The following is a 24,282-nucleotide window of genomic DNA, read 5'->3' as shown; positions in this document are numbered from 1 at the left end:
ACTATTATGGAAGCAACTGTTGTAGTGATGAACAGATTGCAAACAAGAAAGAAATGAACAAACAGCGACAACTACAGATTTTGTGCCTTGTGCAAACTATCCTAACCAAGAGGGTACTCACATTTAGCTTGAGCTTTGCAAGAAGCATACCAGCAGCCAATATGTCTTAGAACTATGACACAACTTCGATGGCTGGCAGTGAATAAGGAGAGCTTAACTCCATAATATTTGTACCACAGCCATTGCTGATGATGCTTCTAATTAGAGATTTCTCCTGAAGAGAGAACCACAGCATTTGCATTAGATGTGAGTAACAGGGTTACTTCAAAGTGAACTGCTTGTACCTTATGATGCTACTGTTATTTCCACTTTTAGAAACTAATTGAACTCAAGTTTGATCTGGTAAATAACGTGGGGAGGTGCAGTGGGCAGCAGTGTATATGGAAAAGTTTGGTAGTCAGCCTAGATCTCCCAAGTTTGGGTGTTATTTGGTATACGTCCATAAAATTACGTGACAAGAGGTGGAGTTACTGGTGGACACATGGTCAATCTTTACATGTGTCAGATATTCTGAGTGAAGTCATTATTTTGGCCTGTTAATACTGAATTCATTCTGGTGACTAGTGACAGAGTAGACATTACTGGAGAGGGATATCTCCAATCATGTACAAAAGTTATATTAACCCTATAATACAGATAGTCGCCATTGACCCAGGTTCTGACACTTGTATCCTCAGGATTAATGTACTAAGTAAATTAATGGTAAGTCTTGACTGTACCTCAGCTGAGCTGTGTTTCCACGAGTATAGAAAGGCATTTGATGCCAGCCAGGCTGATCTTAAGGACAAAAGATTGAACAAGTATGTATTAAATATGAAATCACAGTGCTACAATTTTTTTGGCATTTTGTGGTTCACAAAAGACAAAAACAAGCACATTGGCATCATGTAATATGGCTATGCAACCAACATGTGAAAGGCATGGTTTCCTGTCCACAAATCAGTTTCATGGATTTTTGCATTGTGGTATCAATGCTATATGGTGAACTTCTCAAACACTGCCAAGCCATTATTTCTTCTTGCTAAAGCCAATGCATATTTAAACAGATCAAGGAATGTAAGCAAGCATTTCTGTCCTTAAAGCATGTGTTACTGGAAGCTCCCAAATTGGTGTATCCTTGACAGGACTGTAAGCTCTTTTTGGTTCTATGCCATGGTAGTGTTATTACATATTGGGATCATCAATTGGAAGTGACATAACATACAGGTTCAGGAGATGATCAGCTAGCAGCAATGAGGTATATACAATGCTGAAAGCAATGTATAGTGTATTGTTTCCAAACTATAATTCAAGTGTAAAATAAACCGAACATAAGCAATATGACTACATGTGATACAGCATTAGAAACTTACTTACTTGTTTATAAAATAAGAGATGCTTTAAAATAGAAGGTTCCTGTTAGGCATCATAAGAAATTGAGATATTGAGCGACCTTGTGGTTGGGAACCATCATCGAAAATTATCAAGTTAGATATTTATCAAAGATTATACCTAGATACTTAACAGTATGAGACAACTAAATGTGAATGTTGATAATGGAGACATTCATAGGTGTAGCTTTATTTTAAGACAAAAGGATATCACTTTTGTGTTTTTGATCTTAAAGGTAAGATACTAGTGACAACTTCAAGCAGAGATGTGTGGCGAGCATTTTCAAGACTTAATACTATTAATGGAGGAAATATTTATATGAACATACAGGAACCAGATGTATACAAGGCACACCAAATGTTTTATTTATTATCAGTAATGTAAACTGAAGTATTTTAACAGTCGTACTATTTTACTAAATATCTTTTTAACATTAAAGAATGGAAGAACAAAACAATCTCTTTTCTTTTATTGTTTTCAATTCTGTAGTTATGGAATTTCACCAAATACTGATGGTTTCAAGCGTCATCTGTATAATTTTCTCAACATTGTTTCACTACACTGTGCAGTTGATATTGATGTAGTTGCAGACTATAAGTGTAAAGTTGGAAGCAAGAAATAACACCTATGTGATATTGATTCATAGTTTCCTTTAGTTATGCTAAATATTTGCCTGATAAGAAGTGAGATGCTGGTGTAAATGAATTTTCATGGTCAGAACATTGAGCTTAGCACTGTCTTCCATGTTTTGCTTATTTAAGTCTCACCCCTACTTCTTTCCTACTGAACCTACACTTTTAGTAAATATATATATATTTCATAATTTTTGTGCACATTGAAATATTAAAATCCAACTAAAGCAGCCATTAAGTTCCTCTTGCTCTAGTTGCTCATTGAACTGAGTAATACAACTAAAGTATTACGTGTACTTTTCTGTGGGAAAGATTGAGGAAACGTGAAATGGATTGTATAGAAACCAACATTAATTTTTCTTCCAGGGACACAATATCTCTTGATCTGAAGTGAGAGTGACTGTCAATGACTTGGTTAGCGTCTTCATCTTTGAGAAAAAGACTTCAAGACATACATATCCTTTTGTCTCTTTAGTAAAGGGTCTACACTGAATACTTGTCTTTTTACTTTTATTGCTTTTATGTCTGAAATAAAGAATTCTTTCATTGCGTTTAACGTGTGTGTAGTTAGTTTTACTGTATAAAGCTCAGTCAAGGATAAAATAATTCAGGTTTTTGCTGTTCAATATATTTTTGACGGGCTTCCTGTTATTTTGAAGTTTTTACCCAATCACTGAACAGGAAATAAATGAACCTTGGAACACAACAAAAGATGTAGCACACCTATTTCTATCTTATCAAAAGATTTAAATTTCTACAGTTGTTTTAATCCAGACTTTTTAATGAATAAACTTGCAATAGTTAACATTTTAAACAATATTTTTCAAATAAGACCCAAAAACCATTACAACTTTGTGAGTGATCCTGTGGGCTAAATTCTTAATCAGAATTTTAAATAATTATCTGTGTAACAATACAATAGTGCTAATTTTGTCAATCTTACTAGAAAAGATGCTTTTTGTACAAGTATAACGCATTTAACTATACAGTGATTGTGTTTTTCTTATAGCAAAGCCACATCGGGCCATCGGCTCTGTCCACCGAGGGGAATCGAACCCCTGCTCTTAGCATTGTAAATCCGAAGATTTACCGCTGTTCCAGCGGGGGCATAGAATTATTAAAAGTAAACAAATGTCATTATTTGACTCATTGTTAACCAGAACAAAATCAAGTAAACAGAAAAAGACTCATGCAAATGCAGAACTGAATGTCTAATTAGTAAGATCCAGATATTGATGTTCAGCCCTAGTTTATGACTGTTCTGATCTGTGTACCTCTAATATTACGAAATTCAAAGAACGTTCAATAAAGCACTCTGAAAAACTAAAATTTTGATACTGAGCCGATATGTTCGGAAAATGGATCAAACAGGATAGATAATGAAAAACTATAATTTAGGAAGTAGACTTAAGCCATAATCATTGTACTGTCCCACTAAGATTCTGCTACAATTAAAAAGAAGATGATCGGCATGGCCACGTGGTTAGGGCGCTCGACTCGCAACTTGAGGATCCCGGGTTCGAATCCCTGTCCTACCAAATATGCTCGCCCTATCAGCTGGAGGCATTATAATGTGACGGTCAATTCCACTATTCATTAGTAAAAGAGGAGCCCAAGAGTTGGTGGGTGGAGGCGATGATTAGCTGCCTACCGTTTAGTCTTCCAGTACTAAAGTAGGGATGGCTAGCGTAGATTGTTTTGCGGGAAATTGAAATAAAAAATGAAGTTCTAGAATTTGTACTTGTTAAAACACAATATCCCATGCCTGAAGCACTTGGATATTTTGCTATGTAGCATTTGTATGGCTTTGCGTTTAGTATTAAACCTTGTATTTTGGAGAATATGTCATTCATTGACTGTAGCAACTGTGTAGAAAGTACCTCTAGACACATACAGTGCAGCGCCCTAGATATATGTAATGTTTGTTGATCAGCAAAAATTCTCTACAGATAGTTAAAAAGGAGAAAATGTCGGTTTTTGAAATAGCTCTCACTTGCATGACAAGATAAGGTAAAGAGAGATAGAAGAGCTCTGTCATCTGCTGCGAAGGTGATTGTTCTCTGTGGCAGGAAAATTCAGATCAGACGAGTAATTTCTTGTCTTTTTTATTTTACAGCTAATGACTGATTGATTGGTTTATTTTAGAACAAAGTCACATAAGTTATCTGCTATGTCCTCTGCGAAAATCGAGCGCCGGATTTTAGTGTTGGGACTTACAGTCAATGTTAAATAAGAATGAAAATATAATTTCTAAAATCTGACAGGAAAAAAATGATAGAATTTGCCTTTGCTATCACATCCCATATTTACTAACAATTAGCTAACACCGAAAGCAAAGTGTTCAAAACGAAATTAGGACTTTAGAACTTATTTATAAACTCCTCGATGACGCATACTAGCTGTTCCCAAACGTGTATACAATACTGAAAGTTATTTACCTTATGTAGTAGTATGAAACAGATGGATAACAGAAGAGAAACTAGAAGTTGTGTTGTAGAGTTTCAATGCTAAAGAATGAAACATTGTCTAAACTCTTTGAATTCACCTACTCTCATTATGAAGAGACTATTTATATATTTTGTTTGTTTATTTGTTTCTTTAATTTTGTACAAAGCTACTGGAGGGCTATACGTATTGGCCATTTCTGATTTAGAGGTGATAACTTATTGTTAGCTCTTAGACTATTCATTTGCAAACAAAAAGTGGAATTAAGTGTAACATTGTAGCTTTCCTATGGCTGAAAGGACAAGTACATTTGGTGGCACAATTTAAACTCGCGCTCTGCAGGTTGCAAGTAGTGTGCCCTGACCATTAAACAATGCGAGGTCCCATATATCTCTGCTATCACCACAACAGTTATGAAGAACAACTTACTTTCCAAACTCCTCGCCTTCTTCTAGAGTGTCAGGTATAGGTTTACCGCTGGTTTCTGGTAGAAGCAGAATTAAGAGCCCTGCAAAAATAGAAAATCCTCCAAACACTCCAAGAGGAACTTTTGGGTTGGTCACCTTACTCTACAAGATGGAAGATAAAAAGTAGTCATATATTAATAAAATTACAGAAAAGTACTTACCAATTTCCAATTATCAGAATATTTCTTTTTTACTTTGACTGTGATAGTATACTTGATAAGTTAACCACTACTGTCACTTTTTTATGTGCATGCTTGTACCTAAGGCTATTTGGCAATATAGACGATATCTACATTTGCAAATAAAATGCTTATAAAACTTCATATTTCGTAAATTATTAACAGTTAAATACAAATTATAATATGTTTATTGGATAACATCACCAGATTTCTTTACTTGTTCAAACGGAACGAAGTTTAGTGTGACTTAAAGCATTAAAAATGTTTGTCTTACTATTTTATAGACATGAAAAAAATAAGAAGTTTCCAATTCAGACTAAGGCTTTCGAAGTAAAACGTATTTGCATTTATAGGGAAGAGAATGTCGTGTGTGGAGAGGAAAGCAGACGATATTTGGTTAAATGTAAGATTTTCCATATAAACTCACCAGTTCTTTGACTGCAAACGGTGCCACCATAGACCCAATTCTAGCAAACATGGAGCTGGATCCAACACCAACATTACGTACAACGGTTGGAAATATTTCAGAAGAAAAAAATATCATGATACCAAAGGCAGCAGAGATAAAAGCCTTGCCAATCATGGATACAGTTATTCGTAGGCTTAGTTGCTCTGTTAGAAGAAAAACAGTACTAGGTTTTGTTATCTTTCCAATATATTCATGCGTTTTCCACTTTAATACAGAACTAGTTAGAGTATAGGTTTTCATCAGTATAAACATGGTTTTATAAAACGAAAGCTTATGATTTCACTATGTTGGTTTACAGAGAAAATCAAGAGGCAAATATATTGAATTAGTTTATCTCATCTAAATACTTCATTGGCAGTCAACTAGTTAAGTCAAAGATCGGCAAACAATGTCACTTAGTTAAAAACTTAGCAACAATGTTTTTTTCAGAATAGGTATTATCTAGCTAGGTGTATCCATCTTTGTTTTTCTATTGCATTATGTATATATATATATATATTTTCGTTAGAAATATTTTAAGTTGGAAGTCAAAGTAATTGACTTTATTTTGCCTGTTTAGTAATAGCCTATCTAATGTTGTGGTAAATGGAATTGGTCCCCTGTCGGTCTATTTTATAACATACAGACATTTTAAATACAAACCATTAGTAACTCTCAGCATGCCTAACCAATTTCGATTTCAGTTCATAATTACTGCAACGTGTCTATAGCTACAGTGGCAATGTGATCGTCATACTGATCCGTGCCGTAGATGCGAGATAGATAATGTCCTTAACATACACCCTCTAAAAAAAAAAAAAGTATTGCAGAGGCCCACTCAAACTAATACATTGTATTAAGCCTTTTCTTTGATGAATGCCATTTTATTAGTAACACTATTCACTGAAGAGAAAAAAAAAAACATTACAATAAACACTTGTTTTAATTGGGCTACAAGACGTTAAAAGCTGCATGGTTATTTTTCTTTAATTATTTAGTTTTAAAGTAGGAAATATTTATTTTGAACTGCCCTGTATATATATTCTCCGTTAATAATGAATCTTCTAAACAAGCATAATTATCTTTGATGGAGTTCATTTGTATTTTATCACAGAAATTAACTATCCAATAAGAAGAAACATAACACTTTTAATCTCATTATGAGAGAACAATAATTTACATTGAGGCATTTCGCATGATGGACATCGATATTCAGTAGGTAACCAACAATCTACAGAAGATTACAGAATCACAACCAATACCTTATACTTAAGAATGCTGCAGTCAAACAGGTGTTATGTTTCTTCTTATTGATAGAGATCTCTCTCAATACTATTGATATCTGTTTGAATTCGTGCTGTTAGCATAATACGTGTTGTATTTTGGTCTGACTTGTGACCTCTAGAACTTGGTAATATCTTACAATGTTCGTGCATGGGCTAGATGCCATTATCAATTAATTCTATATTATCTTCTGGTGTGATCTAAAGGATCTGATGATCGTCTTGCATACCTGGTAGAAATTGAAAGATATCAGTTATTGTTTTTGGGGTTTTTTGCCTAATAACATGTGGAATATATGATTTTTATCACGTGGCATAGTCGGTTTCATAAACTTTAACTTTTAGTTAATGCTAACATTGTTATGGTTTATACAGAGAGAAAGGTTAGCTTAAACTTTCATTTGACATATCCTTTATTATTTACCATATATAAAGATATTTTCCCCTTTTATACTCGACAAAAAACAAAACAAGGAAAATTTTCGTTACTCACGATATAATACCCTTCATAATGATAATCTGAAATAAAATAAATGTATTATTTTAAGTGCACGCACAATACCCAAAATAAAGATAATTGTGATTATCTACATTTTAGCTATGTCAGTTACATCCCTAAATTTATTTTTATACAAAGACTGTCAGGTGATTAAACATATTATTTGACATGCATGTGTTCACTTTTGGAATCATGTCCATAAATGCTCATTTGGTGCTAGAGACTATATCCAGCAATGCTCAAATAGTTATTGTTTTCCAGGGTTATTTACATGGTATACCCTATATAAATCTCTGGCTAACTCTACTGGTAGTCTGGAAACGACTCCACTTTATTCCACTTATAGTAATTCATCAATTACTTGTTGTGTTTGAACCAACTTGTTGCCCTCAACATTGTTGAAACACGCGTATGTTTCTGTTAGAGTTCTTGCATGTTTAATTCTACCGTCACTCAGTGTTAATTAAGAAAACATCATGTTTTCTACATTTCTCTATAAAAGTAAAAGGTTCACGTCAAATCAGACGCAGAAACTCCATATTATTTTGTTACATATAAATGAATCATTACACCTCAGTTGCGTATTGTTGTAGCTAGAATACAGTAACTGATTATCCTTTACCTATTTTAAGTCTAGGATAAGTCTCGCATATTCTATTTTGATGTTAACTACCGAGTCGGAAACCTTACCATCAGGAATGGGAATAGTTAATATACAGGCTAAACCGGCAATAACCATGGTGCTCATCCCCGAAATGCGACGGCCTAAATACTTGACGGCAAAAACAGAAGCACCATACGAAGGAAATTCCACTGCTCCAGAAATGAAGAAGTTAAGGAACGGATTGCCACCGAGATTAGTCGAGTTCAGTGAGAAACCATAGTAGACTAAAGCCAGAATGAACCTGATGTAAATTGATGTATGGTTTAAGAATATTATAATTCTATGAAAAACAAAAAATACTGAAATATCTTCTATGTCAAACGCAAAGCACATGCATTAAACATAAACAGAATTGTGGTTTTTACATAGAAGCCTCAATACTTGTGTTAATTAAATATATTAAATCCACATTTACTGTACACTTGTGTCACATCTGATGTTACTGATAACGCATCTAGTATAAAAACTTTGGCTTGTTATTAAACTGCTACAACTGTTAGGAATATGGTATTTTGTTAAACGAACCTACCAAAAATGAACATTGGACATTACTCAGTTAATTATGGATTATGATACAGACATGTTAGGTTTTCATGCATATGCCGAATTTTTTACAGTAGGTATATGTGACATGTTGGCGATAAACTTCAACAATAAACAGACAGCACAGTTGTTTTAAAATAATATATTTAAGCAAGTCAAATGTATATACAAATGTTTTTATACCGCTGGCTATCATAGTTATATCCAGAGCTTTAAATAATTGTTTCTTTTCGTCAAAGTCCACAAAGATTGATTTGGTTACTTTAAAACACACCTGATAAGACGAATTCTTCTTCTCTGCTCTGTTATTACTATACAATCAGTGATAATTTCACTTACTTTACGCTGTTGGTAACCACAGTTTCACCCAGAGCATTAAATAATTCTCTCTTTTCATCAAAGTCCACACAGTTTGGTTCAGTTACTTTAGAAGATAACTGACAAGACGTATTATTCTTCTCTATTCTGTTATCACAATACAATCTGTGTTAATTCCATTTTCAAAGACGCTACTACAAACTCTTTATGGCTAAACTTACAATCACGCAGTGTAGATCTATTTACCTTTTACTATGTAACTAACTTGAAATATATTTTGGATGAATACTTGTAACGTCATAAAGGCCTTGAACGTTCCAGACGCTGCTAAATATTATGATACAATAATGCTCATTTAAAACAATGAAAATAAACTTTAAAGGTTCTGGTAACATGACGCAGTAATACGATAGTCGCCATTTCACAACAGCTGAACTACACAATAAAGTAAGTCTACGGATTTAAAAAGCTAAAATCAGGGGTTTGATTCCTCTCGGTGGGCTCAGCAGATAGCACGATGTGGCTTTGCTGTAACAAAACACACACGTAAAAATGTATAATTTCAAACCATTTTTGTAAGAAAACTTCAATAAACTATCGCTTCTAAACAAAATTAAATGTAATATTCGCAGTGTGCTTAAGTTGAAACATTCAAGTATATCTAACAATAAACTTCTCTTGAATAATAATATTAACGTACTATATACAGAGACTGTTTTCGTTTCATGCGCAAAATTTACTTATACAGTTGGCACCATCATTTGCGGTCCCTTTGATGGGTTCAATGTAAAATCGGTAGTTTTGAAGATACAATATCAACTTCATGATCTCACGCTGTCGATTTTGCACCAATGAACGTAAGCAAGGTGATGATAGCCTGTCTGGATGGTGAACTCTTTCCTCTATAGGTAATAAATTCCTTTGTAATTTCTGTAGGGCAAATGTGATGGCAAGATGCTCTCATTCGATTACAAAGTAGTTTTTCTCACTATTTAACAGTTTTTTACTGATATACTTTACAGAAAATCTATGCAGAAGTGCTTTGAGCCATCGCTCTTCTTTATGATTACCACTGGTGAACAGTAGGCTGGATTCGAAGACTCAGTGATTGTGGTTTCTAACATTACCTTGTTTATTTTATTTTGCTTTATCAAGTCTCTCATTGCATATGGCATCTGGTAGGGATTCATCTTGACTGGATTCCTAGATATGGTTTCAATACTATATGGAACAAGGTCTATCTTGCTTAGTGTATCTGTGAAGACATCTGTATACTAGCACAGTAGATCTGGTAGATCTGGTAGATTTTTCTTCCACTTGCTAGCTCATTCTTCACTACTATTTACATATTTGTATCTGTCATCTCCATTCAGTGGTCTTAGGTCTAATAGGTCATCATCTCCTATGTTGAGTCCCCAGTGGTACAGCGGTATGTGTGTGGACTCACATCACTATAAATCTGGTTTCGATACCCGTAGTGGGCAAAGCACAGATAACAGCCCATTGGGTAACTTTCTGCTTAATTTTAAACAATCACTCAACATACTGTTGAAATAGCTCTTGAAACAAAAATACCTGATCGTTTTATTTCACAAAGGCCCAGCATGGCCAGGTGGTTAAAGCACTCGACTCGTAATCTGAGGGTCGTGGGTATGAATCCCCGTCGCACCAACGATCAATCCCCACTATTCGTTGGTAAAAGCGTAGTCTAAAAGTTGACAATGGGCGGTGATGACTAGCTGCCTTCCCTCTAGTCTTACAATGCTAAAGTAGAGATGTCTAGCGCAGATAGCCCTCGTGCAGCTTCACGCGAAATTCAGAAACAAACAAACAAAATATTCTATGTCAAAATCACTGCCTTTATGTTCGACATCTGTGAGAACTTCACCTGCAATGAGCGCAGATAGCCCTCGAGTAGCTTTGCGCGAAATTCAAAACAAACCACACAAACGAATCACCTGCAATGATCCATTTGTGTCTTTACAGTTGCACCTTTTAGGTCTTCTTCTCTCTCTCAAAGTACCGCTTCAACAGATTATCATGATAGATTTTGGTATTTCGATTCCCTTTCACCTTATAGTCCTCTCAGGTGAGATTATTTTATTCTGCGAGTAGCAAAATTAAGTCCTTCTGTCCATCCTCGAAACATTAATCCGTGGACCTCTTGTCACAGAAGTGCTTTTGACTGCCTTGGTACGTGTTATTAACTCATAATTCTTCTTCTCCTGTTTACAGTTCTTTCAGTATCTGCATTGAACCTTATATTGTTCTTCCATACAATAACTCAAATGGTGAAAATCTTGTACTCACTTGCATTCCAAGAAAATAATACGATCTGCAGGTACCTGTCCAATCACATATTCTCTCTTAGTATATATTATTTATCATGCTCTTTGGGACTCTACTAACCTTCAAACCGAGTCCATTACATCTTGGGGTTGTGGGGTGTTAAAGAACTGCTTAAAGATGGTGAGTCTTGACACCTCTTAAATTATTTCTGAGGTAAACTGGGCCCTCATGTCACACAAGATTTCTTTCAGAAAGCCTACTCTGCAGAAAACGTTTCTTTTTTCTTGCCATCACCATTGTTGTTGGTAGGTCCACCTGCTTTATTTTGAAATTTGTGTTGTTGTCTGTTGGTTACAGACTTGTGCTCATTTGAAATGTACTCCATTACATAAAAAAACATAGTATCTCTTCTTTCTTTTGTATGTTAGCATTTTGTCACCTTTGGTGGCATTCTGCTTATTGTCAGCCAACTCTGGTTTAGATTTTGACTAGTCATTCTTGGACTTACCCATTCCGTGGGTAATATACTATTTTATATTTACCCATATACTATTTTTCCAAACTGATCATATCATTCAGGCTTTTGTTTACTCTTTTTTAGAAACATGTAAGTGGTGCACAAAATCATAAACTGTCCATGTATTAGTAATTGTGTCAATCATTCAAACTATCTTCACATTTAGTGATATCAGTCGATCTGGTGAAATATCACCACAGACATGATGAATATACTGAAATATAGTGTCTTCAGTGTTATATTTTACTTTTCTGAAGTTCCAGAGAAAACCTTCCTCAGTAAGGCCATAGTGTTTCATCAACGTCACTTTTAACTTGTCATAGTCCATGGTATCTTTTGACGCCATGCCCATACACAATTGTAGTTTGTTTGTTTTTCTGTGAGAAGGGTGCTGAGACAGATTTTCCAATTGTCTTTGTTTGAATATGATTTTAGGCAAATATTTTTAACTTCATCAAGAAAGTATCTATGTCATTTTTTTGTTCATCAAATTTGGCAGCTTGGGTCAACTGGCCATGACCCTATTGTCAGTACCGGATTCTTCACGTTTCTCTTGGGTAGCTTAGCGATCTCAATTTATACTCTTATTCAGTGTATGCCCAATCTATTCTCTCTATCATTTTCTCTTTCAATGCTCTTCTATCTCTAGTTCATGTTTCTGTTGTTGGACTAACTCTTACAGTCCCCACGTTTATCACTTCTTTCTATCAACTTATCAATGTCAGTCAACATGGTTGTAATCTCTACAATATTTTCGCCACCACTACAGCTGTGCAGATATAGACCTACTTTACCTAATTTTATTTGTATCTAATTACACTGGCGTTTACCACTGTATATCCTGGCTGGCTCACCATTGTCAGGTCTTTATGTATGGGCTGTACTATTTACGATAGGTGTCTGAGTTATTGGTGTTGAATTTCAAAAATAAACAAACAACTAACTTCTTTTAAAATGATATATTAAAATAAGCCAAAGGTATATAAAGATGTTCTTTATATTTTTGGATATCAAAGCTGTATTCATAGTGTTAAATAATCATATCTTCTCATCAAAGTCCAGACAAATTGGTTCGGTTAATTTATAACACAACTAAGAGGAGAAATTATTCTTCTCTGCTCTTTTTTAACAAAACAATTAGTGACTATTTTATTTACGTTATATTTTAAGTAATTGTCTCTTTTCGTTAAAATCCATACATATTGGTCCAGTTATTTTAAAACACAATTGAAAGACGAATTCTTCTTCTCTACTCTATTATTACAATACAATCTGCGTTAATTTCATTTTAAAAGCTGCCATTGTACACTCTTTATAGGAAAACAGTCAGGCAGTCTAGATCTAGATCTATCTATCTTTGTGTAACTATGTAGATAATTCGAACTACATTTTGTTTGTGTACTCATAGCCTAACAAAAGCTAAGAACGTTCCACATACTATGAAATATTATGATGCAATATTTTTCAATTAAAACAATGAAAACTTCTATTAACATGGCGAAATAATACAACAATAGTCAGTTCACAACAATTGAACTATACAATATATAATTTCAATACATTTATGCAAACATATTTGTAATAAATTATCGTTTCTAAAAATAAGTAAATATAACACTCGCGCCATACATAAATTGAAATGGTTGTATATATTTAACAATCAAATAATAGCTTTACTAAAGAAATATGGATGTGATTAGTTTGATTATGATCTAAGAGCAATTATTCCCGAATCTACTGGATTATTTACAGCTTTAATTTGACGTCATGGACCTAATGATGAATTAAGTATAGCAATCACAATTCTTATATCTTTCAATGTTAGAATTAACTTCAATAGTTGGTGCTGCTGACAACTATCAAGAATCAGTTGAAACACTAAAGTAAACTGTAGGGTTTAACATTTACTGTACAAAAGTTATGTACTTTAATTAGAAGTCACGATATTAGTGTAATGGACTATAAAGCAAGTTTAAACTATACATTAATACAAAAAAGTTTAGTAGAGTTGATAGGGCATTTATCTCAGTATCAGTTGATTTCTTTCAACATCCGAAACAAATGAATAAGTCTCGGTACTTTCCTCGAAGAACTACAAAAATATCAGTACTAGTAAGTTTCTGGATTTACTATTAATTAGAATTTCTTATTAAAACATATTAACTTACCAAATAAAATACAAATTTAATGTATTTCTTCTCATATTAGGAGTTAACAGTAAATCCATGACGGTAGTTTTTTCCTCCTTGCATCATTTTCTTCCTTAAATTCATAAAGAAAGTTATAAAAACTACATATGTATAAGCAGTAAGCACTTTGTGTGAAACCAATAACTTAAGAATAACTAAAGCAATACTTCTTTTTATCCGACTGTAGCGGAGGGGGAAAAATGTTATGTACTTTGATTTTTTTAATGTGTTTGCGACTAACAATGATATTAAATATATAGCATGCATAGGAAAACAAAGGTAAAAATGAATGTCATGTAGGTGAGTGTTTTCCCTTTTAATATTTATAATTTTTCTTGACTAGGCCTACATTATCATATTATTGTACCTTAACTGCAAACTGGACCATTCAAGGAAGTTCAAGCAGCAGTCGTCTGGATTCATAGTATTATTATAAAAATTGCAATGTGAAGAGACGCTCAATCGACCATCACTTGGATTAAAATTATTGTAAAATTGAGGTATTCAAAATAGCTCAATCGACTATCATTTGGATTTATAGAAGTAATACAAGTTTGGGCTACGCAAAATAATCCAAATAACCAACAATTCAACATATTTACATCATCCATTGAGCACAGCAGATCATCACTTGAATCCTCAAAATCACTACAAAGCTTCGCAATCCAAGGTGGGTTGTCTGCCATCTTAGAATTATAACAAGATTGGAAAGTGGAACAACAGAAGGAAACTTTGTTTAGATCCACAAAATTTATTAGAAAGCTTAATTAAGCAATAGAATTATATTTGCATTTTCTTGAATCTATATCGCTATTGCAAAGTGGAGCTATACATTGAAGCTCAGTTTGCTATCATTTAAATGTACAACATTATTGAATAGACGAGCTAAGTAAGGGAGTTAATTCAATCATATCCTGTATTAAAAATATTAGGGAAAGTTGTACAACGCTGGAGCCTTCAAACATACAGATAAAAAAAATTTGCATTTACAACGGGCCCGGCATGGCCAGGTGGTCAAGACGCTCGACTTATAAGTTGAGGATCGCGGGTTCAAATCCCCATCACACCAAACATGCTCGCCCTTTTAGCCATGCGTGCGTTATAATGTGACGGCCAATCCTACTATTCGTTGGTAAAAGAGTAGACCAAGAGTTGGCGGTGGTGGTGATGATTAGTTGCCTTCCCTCTAGTCTTACACTACTAAATTAGGGACGGCTAGTGCAGATAACCCTCGTGTAGCTTTGCTCAAAATACATAAACAGAATAAAAATATTTACAAGCAATTCCTCAGATGGATCAATAACATTCACGTAAAGTTCTGCCACCCATAAAATATTAGCTGGCTTTTATTATTTAAAGTATTATTAGAAAGTCACTATGTAAAAAAACCAAAAAACTCACAGAGCCTTTTGTTGATTGGCAACGTAATTCAAAATTTGAACGGTGCCAGAAAAGGTTAATTGTTTATTGCTTGGATTTACAATATTATTGGAAAGCTGGATTACGCAAGAAATCAAATGGCATTTTCTTGGATGTACAATATAATTGGGAAGTTATATTTGTATCAAATGTTTTTAAATGATCATATTTAAGATTTACAAAATTATAAAAGGTAAACACGTGTAGAAGGGTTTAATATGTTATCTATTGAATTGAGCACATTAACTATGTCATTCACTAGATTAAAAAAGTTGTTGTTCTTTTTTATTAAGCACAAAGCTAGATAAAAGGCTACCTGTGCTCTGCCCACCACGGGTATTAAAACCCAGTTTCTAGCAGTATAAGCCTAAAGACATACCATTGTGCTACTGGGAGGAAAAAAAAAACAAGATTGGGCGCTTAAGCTATGCAGGAATCTCAATCATTAGTTTATTAGGTTTACAATTTCTGTGCAAAGAAGTTTATTACATCTTCTCTTTGATTAACAGCTATCAAAAACGTTTTGCTCTGCAAAATGGTAAAATTAAACACTAGGTTTTGTTTGTTTTTGAATTTCGCACAAAGCAACTCGAGGGCTATCTGTGCTAGCCGTCCCTAATTTAGCAGTGTAAGACTAAAGGGAAGGCAGCTAGTCATCACCACCCACCGCCAACTCTTGAGCTACTCTTTTACCAACGAATAGTGGGATTGACCGTCACATTATAACGCCCCCACGGCTGGGAGGGCGAGCATGTTTGGCGCGACGGGGATGCGAACCCGCGACCCTCAGATTACGAGTCGCACGCCTTAACATGCTTGGCCATGCCGGGCCTTAAACACTAGGTCCTCAAAACATTAAACTATTCAAAAGTTGAACTAAAAATAATCATCTTTCAACCATAACATAAAGTGGACTATAGAAGTACAATTAATATCTTTTTTTGTGCGTGTGGGATTCACATTATACAAGAGAAGTATGATTATGCAAATAGATTAAACACAAAAATACTTGTAGTACACATAGGTTGACCCAAAACATGGATAAGTAAGACGAATAATCGAATTTACCTCGGATTCGAACGCTTATCAGAAAGTTACCTGATGTCGAACACATTAATTGACGTTTTTTTTAACTTGAATATGTCAGCGAAAATTTAGGTACACATAAAGGAGTTAACTAACCATTATCAACGAACTATTGGTTCTATTAAGACCATTCATCTTACAATTAAGGTAAAACAATATTTTTTATATACCTTATTTATTTTATTTGCTAGCTGTTTGACGACGTCTTCCAGGTTTGATACTTGTTTTTTGTTCAATATTAACGCCTTTTCCAGCTCCTTCTCTGCTTGTTTCTTTTTATCTTGTGTTAACAACCAACGTACAGATTCAGGAAGAAACCTGTTTTGAATGACATCATGATGAATCACAAGATATAGGAATGATCCGCTTTCTATTAAATAAGAAAAAACACCAGAAAATTTAGTGTATATGTATATATAATGTATGTGTGTGTGTATGTACTTATTTATGTAAACAAAATCTAACCAAACAAAATATGTATTAATGAGATTTTTTGTGGCATTATATACATTTACATTAGAACTCCATAATTGGAGGGCTAATATATTTTGTTAACACAGTTTTGTATTTATTGCTTTATATATTTAAAAATATATAAATGGCTGTATCATTCTCAAGCGTGGGAGAACCTACCACCAGTAAGTTACTAAAACTACCCAGGGTATAGTAATAGCTAGTTGTAAGTTGGACCAGTCTCTTATAAACCACGCTATTGCTGGTAAGATGGAGAAGCCGAGGGACCATCCAAACTCACTGCAGAGCGGAAGGATATTGCGATATTTCACGCTGACTGACTCCAACACTAGAAGAACAAAACGAAAATAAACATATACATATATATAGTTCAAATATACAGAAACTGAGTGCATTATATTAAAACAATTTTGGAGCCGAGTCACGTCTACACAGTCAACGTCGCAATGTACAATAATATTCTATCTGATGACAATGAATCTTAATACTAGCCCTGCAAAGTAATTACGTTGCAAAGACCGTATCCGAGTATCGGAAAGCTGTCATGACCAAATCACACCATTCCCAGTGTCTGTTCTTAAATCGAATCACACCGAACTCCATCGGTAACTTGACAAGTATGTTTTCACATGGAATGAAATAAATATCTACTTTATTCACCGGCTGCTTGAAGTGTGTGACGGTTGAAAAAATATGTCGTTGATGAAATGTGTGCAGCGAAGACTCTTCTTTGTTATGTTCTGTACTGTTACCTAAGTCACGTGAACCACTTTCATACTGATATTTCCTTCTCTCCAGTTACAAAATGTCGAACTTTGTTACAGGTGGTCTTGGTGTTTCACATTCCTTTGTTTCGAAATTCATTAAATACAGAATATTGTTCATCCTTGAAAATTTTTAAATTCGCAATTTGAACGCATTTTTATGATCTGAGTGTATGAAGAAGATATCAGATACTCTTCAAAAAATAATGTCAAAATGTAGTTCTGATACTTTCGTGCTATCGCAACTTCATATCAGCCATGATTAACACGTAAATTTCTTATTCACAAGTCAAACATCGTTTTGATATAATTAACTCAACCTTCTCTTTATTGATGTATATTTATCTGATGCTTGATATAAAATTCCGTAAAAGAAAATGTTAGGGAAAAATGCTCGCATATTTATGAAAGAAAGAACTTCTTGTAACTTATAACAATAGATAATTATCTGTTTTAGCGTGAAGATAAACAATAGGTTATCGGTGCTATGTTGGCCATGGGTAATCGAGCCCCAGAATTTAGTGTTATTGTATATCATCTTTTAATCCAAAACAAAGACGCACTAATCCCTTCATGTATTAATATAAACAATAGTTCGTTTGTTTGAAGTTAAACACAAAGCTACACATTAGGCTATCTGTACTGTGTATCGAAAACCAGTTTCTAATATTTTAAGTCCACAGACATACTACTATACCACTGGTGAGTGTGTGTGTGGCATAAAACCTAAACGTCATTATTAAATCGTATGCTCCACATTAAAGGTGAAAGTGTTATATAAGAATGTCTATAGCTTAATAAGACGAACTTAAGGAAAATATGTTTATATCACCATAAACCTTTCCTTTGGGACGACAGTTAAAAGTGACTCTTTTGAGAAACAGAAGTCTGTTAGTTTTAAAGTTTTTGCGCAAGGTTAACAAAGGTTTACCTGTGCCTAGCTTAATTTTGAACTAATATACCAGAGAGAGAACGCGGGAATCAACTGCACTCCACGCCTGCTCATAGGGCATATACTTGTCTGTCGGAACAGGGAGATTTGTACGTCATAACTCACGATACCAAACTGCGGATCGCATTTTTATGGTAGGGAGTCGTTACTCACAAATCCTCAAATCCAGACTAGGCACGGTAACCACTAGCTCACATCCAACACACACAAAAGTCGTTCTAATGGAATCTTGATTAAAAGCTCTGTTTCAACAGCACAACTTGTTCGAAAACTAGAAGCATGTAACATATACATGAAACTCTATTCAAGAATGTCAATATGACACCGCAGTATTATGTAATTTGTAATACACTATGTAACAAATTTTTTACTTTTTCTTGTTCCGAAGCAGAAAGTGTTATTTCCCAATTGCTTATGCCTAAAGTAAATGGAAAAGGCCTATTTTTCTTTTCAAACTTTGCTTTTGTGACCTTGGAGCGTATAAGGAAAAAATGATGGGAGACTATATTTGGGAGCTGATACGTGAAAGTGATTTGCATTACAGTAACAAATCTCGAAAAACTACTCACTTCTAAACATTTTTGTGTAACTTTAGTATAAATATATGTAAATCTTGATTCATATGTTGTTTTATTCGAACCTTATGTAAATGAAAATGTACAAATTTGCCCATTTTACATAGAAAATAGGTTAATTTCTAAATTTCATTATTTAGGTCACAAAAGCAAAGTTTGAAGGGAATAATGGCCATTTTCTGTACTTTTACAACATAAGCAATTAAGAAATAACACAACCATTTAGGAACAAAATTTGTGTTACATAGTGTTATTAATTCAATCTCACATGAAGTTACGACTATTTTTAATATCTAATATACAGAACTTTTGCATCGTGAAATTTTAGTTTATACTCACTTAAGACATACGAAGAAAATGTTAAAAACGTAGCTCCAAAAGTACTTAAAAACCTTAGTATGTTGAACACAATAAACGTCGACGAGAAAGCACATCCTATACCTGCTACTAATAAAATAAAAACACCTAGCAGTATAACAGGACGGCGACCGAATCTGAAACACAAACATCTTGTATTAACTAAAATATTTTAAAAACAACACTTTTAATGAAACTATAACTATTTCCAACATACCAAAATGGAAAAAAAAAACATACTAGAATTTTCTCAGTTTTCAAATAAGACGTACGCAGTCTTTTTAAAAGATCAATTCGTTAACGAGTTTTACAAATTGTTACTGGCTAGCCTGACCTTGAAGCCATTTTTATTCTTGTATACATTTAATTGCTATGCTCTTGTTTGTGTAGTGGTATCAAAACATCTAAGTTTAGACTTCTAAACAATAATTCACTTTCACAGATAATAACTTTTACCAGTTCGTATCTACCAAACTAGATAAGTGTTAATACTGAATATTATTCGGTACTACTTCTTCTTCATACCTCTGTGAAATGTGTTAAAAAGTTTTGCTTTAAATGCGAATTAGAATGAATAATGTATTGAAACAGATATTTTCACCAATCACACTTTAGTTTTAAGTACAAATAAAGCAGCAATTGATAGAATTTCTTGTGAAACCGACGAAGTTTAAAACAACATATAAGCTGGCGAATGTGTGAGCTTTATTTTGAAATGAAGCAAATAAAGGTAGTACGAGAAAAATACCCATTTAAATGATTAAAATTTAATAATATATGCTTTGCAGTCTCAATTGAGAAAAATGTATTGCTAATAAAACTTGTGAAAAATGCACGATACCTGTCCGCCAACTGACCAGAGATAAATACTGCTACCAAAACACCAGCCATACTAATAGTTGTACTAGCTGACTGTAACCATGCTTTGTCACATACCAGGTTCCACTGTGGAATACAAATTAAAATTGACAAAACTTGCAACATGACTGAAACGTAGGGCTTCGAAGGCTTAACATCCCACAATAAAACACACACGTTAAGTTAGTACACAATTAAGGTAGAACACTATTCCTATATTTCTAACTCATCCGTGATCTCTATGTTTTCTTTTCTTCTTTCTAAAGTAACAAAGTTTCTGCCTTTGGACGTTTTCTGTTAAGAGTTGTTACGTAAGACTTAATTTGCTAAGCTTGTTGCATATAGGTTTCAGTTGGTGTCCCTGCTCATAATATTTACATAGGAAGTCTTGTTGCCTGATATATTAGAATTGCCCCTTTGAAGTTTAGGTTGATTTATCTTACCGCCTATCGTTCACATGCCTCATCAACTGATGTTTAATAAAACAATCTTGTTTATTTTATTTTATCATGGCAGACTTTAAATCTCCAGCAGTATAAGTTTAGAAGTCCGAGAAAAGTGTATTATTTTCTGAACATGATTTCGTGAATGATAACAAAACTATATCAATTTCATTTCGCAAAAATAATAAAAACGCTTCATGAGTAACATAAACATAATATTTATACAACTTGCTAAACACTTTCCAAATACACAGTTAAAAGTTCATAATTAGTGCCACTTTATCAATAACGCTTGAAGTGTAGGAGTTACGTTAAGTGTTGTTTTACTAATATTTCATATTATCTGTCAATTCACCTGACCAACAGTAGTTTAAGTGTAGGAGCTATACTGAGCATTGTTGTTTATTGTAAACACACCTACTTAATAACCGTTCACGTGCAGGCGTTATATTAAACATTTTTTGTTTATTGTAAACTTACCTAGTTAATAACAGTTCATGAGGAAGAGTGATGCTGAACATTGTTTAATAGTTATTATATTTTACACGCTCTCTGATAAACAACAATTGAAGTGTGAGACTTATGTTGAATGTTAGGCGTTATGAAGAACCGAAGAATATTACAAACAGTTCACATAACAAAAAGATCACCCATAAAGAAATATTATTAATCATATATTCACAGACATTTTTTTATCGGTTGTACATATTAAGATTTTGTTTACAACGTATCATGTTGTGACTTTAAAAAACAAACGTAGTTTTATCTAATATTTAATTTCTATTAATCAAACATGGAAGGAGTTTATCTACTATGGCAGAAAGCTTTTTTATTTAATCTTTTCTATATGTTGCCAGTAATCACGTAAAAGTGTCTCGATTAGACATTAAATGTTGAAGTTTTAATTCATTAATTTATACTGAATCTGTTTCATTATTCGAGTCTCACCTCATCAACAATAGTTGAAGTATAGAAAGAGTTGTCATACTCCCATGATGTGCACGTGACATTCGAATATTCACTTTCTGAAAGCGAATAAGTAATGGTTTTATACATGAGACAAGAACTGTAGATAACAGTGTCATTTTCATTTGTGATTTGGGGAATAGCTAGAGATTTCCACTGGCTGGAAGTGAGATTCGAATAGGCTGGTGGCGGACTGCACCAGTGGTCAATTTCAGGAGCAAAAAATGTTGGCACGAGAATCTGCCAACTGATTGGCATCAAGTTGAGGAAAGCAATAAGGAACATGTTTCTCTGCCAGGGTCCAAATTCTCCAACTAAGTCTTCTAATTTATCTATTCCGTTTGACTCTTTTTCCTCAGATGACATTATGATACTTTTGGAAACAATAGTTTGTTTATTTCACCACTGCAACATAACAGGTGAACGAGAAGCTCTTGAAAAAAAAAAATCGTAATTCTACATGAGTGAAAGCCTAATGATTTTAGATTGGTGAAATGTCACAAACAAAAACGTAGTTGATATTTAAATACATCTACAAAGTATGAGGTTATTGTCAATATGCATTTCTTAAATTTTCGTACAAATTATTTAATAACAAACACGATTTAATACCCCGACTATATTTCTAGTTATTTTCAGGATGTTAAATTTTAATATGGATTTCTTAATAGTCAGTCTGTTATAATTTTTCATTATTTTGTTTTAGTTAACTTTAGGTATTGAGCTTGACTCATTTTGTAATTTCTACAAACGAAAATTTTAAATGTTTGAATGATTGTTGAAGAAATATTAATTTAAATTGCGTGTCAGCTCACACTGATTGTCACCGTGTATAGGTACTGAGGCTGAAAAGTACAAGGCTACAAGTAGTAAAATTGTGTTATACATCATAAACAAAATCATGAAAATCATAGTCGCCCTTTTGAAAAATCGAATCTTTAACTGATATATGATATTAAAAAAGAAGATAAATGTAACCGTGATGCCAGGGTCGTAGATTTTTTACACCCGATGGGGGGATGATTTTTGCAACCACTTATGTGGACTGTTCAATTTACAAATTGGTAATCTCTGATTACGTGAACCTGAAAGCTGTAAACATGCAGTCACAGAGTAATCTTGTTGCCACGATACTTGCATGTATACTTAGGCCTACTGACTGATACTTAAGAACTATCGCTTAGATCGAAAAGCTTAGAAGCACCACGCCTGTATTAAAGATGTACATTTCTGCTACTGAAAAAGCCTACATCTAGGCCTAATTATGCAATTCGATTGGTAAGAACACGAGAATCACAAGAACAAACACACAATTTGTAGGCCTGTCATGCAATAAAACAATTCAACATACCAAACTGTAGGGGGGGATGATTCTATTCACCATACCTTCCACCTAAAATGACGGGGGTGTATACTCTCCATCCCCCCACGATCTACGCTCCTGAATTCAAACTTGAAGACGGGCAGTCCTAGATAGCTAGAATAAATTTACTTATCTTTCATTCAGTATACGTATTTTCATCAACCAAAGTTAAAACTACGACAAGTGTAAGATAATCATTTCGTACTAAATGTGAGTTCAGATAAAATAGATATTGAAAAAAGTAGAATTGTTTATTTTTACGGTAATAAATGAATAACAAGGGAGGGGTGGAGGGATATCAGAAGTTCTTAACTTACAGCGGTACCTATCCACCTAAAATGAAGGGGGGATGTATACCCCCATCCCCCCAGGATCTACCTCCCTGTGTGATACGTTGTTTGTAACTTATGCAAACCTAAAGCACGATTTGAAAGTTACGGTAGTGATAATATTTCGAGTTACATTCATTGATATAAGTGTAGAATGTTTGCCCCAGTTATTATGTATTAAATACAGTTAATAGTTTGATATATGTATTCAAGTTACAGTAGTTTTATAAAGTACAAAGGCCAAAAACACTGCTAACAGTAAGAATATTCAACTGATGACCCGAAGTAGAATGTTCATAAATGTTTTTTTTTGTGGTTTGTCTATTATTCATGATTAAGTGTGGCCTAGTGGTTATGGTACTCAACTTATGATCTTCGTGTTCTGGGTTCGAATGCTATCATTTAACATTCTTTACCTTTCAGCTAGTGTTGCGTTATATGTAATGATCAACTAGTTGCTATCCAAAGATAAAGAGCAGCCCAAGAGTTTGCGTTGGGTGGTGTTAAGTAGTTACTTTTTTCTCTATTATCTTTAAATTAGAGACGGCAAATAGTTGTCTAGTAGTCTTACGCGAAATTAAACAGAACCAAACACGGTTGGGTAAATTCTGATGAATAATTTATCAACTGTTCTGGTAGAAGTTGTTGCACAAATATATCAAAAAATGATTTCCAGACTATTATATAGAACATAAAAAATAGAAGTTTAAATAATTTATAGCTGATAAAAAAGGTTCGATTATTGACAAGTCTGAGTTCAATATATATTTGAACTTCTATTCTGACGCTTTG

At 33.8% G+C, this 24,282-nt stretch overlaps 1 protein-coding gene across 1 annotated transcript in view; it reads right to left on the bottom strand.

Annotated features, from left to right (window-relative positions):
- LOC143236482 (organic cation transporter protein-like) overlaps nucleotides 1-24,282 on the bottom strand; it is a 36,604-nt gene that overhangs the window by 2,855 nt on the left and 9,467 nt on the right. Inside the window, exons 2-10 of the mRNA XM_076474768.1 lie at nucleotides 21,781-22,231; nucleotides 20,373-20,476; nucleotides 19,514-19,668; nucleotides 17,043-17,211; nucleotides 16,580-16,727; nucleotides 13,884-13,960; nucleotides 8,075-8,289; nucleotides 5,582-5,766; nucleotides 4,938-5,077 (exon numbers count right to left, since the gene is read on the bottom strand). Coding sequence (XP_076330883.1) covers nucleotides 4,938-5,077; nucleotides 5,582-5,766; nucleotides 8,075-8,289; nucleotides 13,884-13,960; nucleotides 16,580-16,727; nucleotides 17,043-17,211; nucleotides 19,514-19,668; nucleotides 20,373-20,476; nucleotides 21,781-22,164 — 1,577 coding nt within the window. The 5' untranslated portion in view covers nucleotides 22,165-22,231. The remainder of the gene's footprint in view (nucleotides 1-4,937; nucleotides 5,078-5,581; nucleotides 5,767-8,074; nucleotides 8,290-13,883; nucleotides 13,961-16,579; nucleotides 16,728-17,042; nucleotides 17,212-19,513; nucleotides 19,669-20,372; nucleotides 20,477-21,780; nucleotides 22,232-24,282) is intronic.

Source organism: Tachypleus tridentatus, chromosome 13, assembly GCF_004210375.1.
Source record: "Tachypleus tridentatus isolate NWPU-2018 chromosome 13, ASM421037v1, whole genome shotgun sequence".
NCBI lineage: Eukaryota > Metazoa > Arthropoda > Merostomata > Xiphosura > Limulidae > Tachypleus > Tachypleus tridentatus.
The sequence above is the reverse complement of the archived record's forward strand: the minus strand, read 5'-3'. Positions and strand labels throughout refer to the sequence as shown.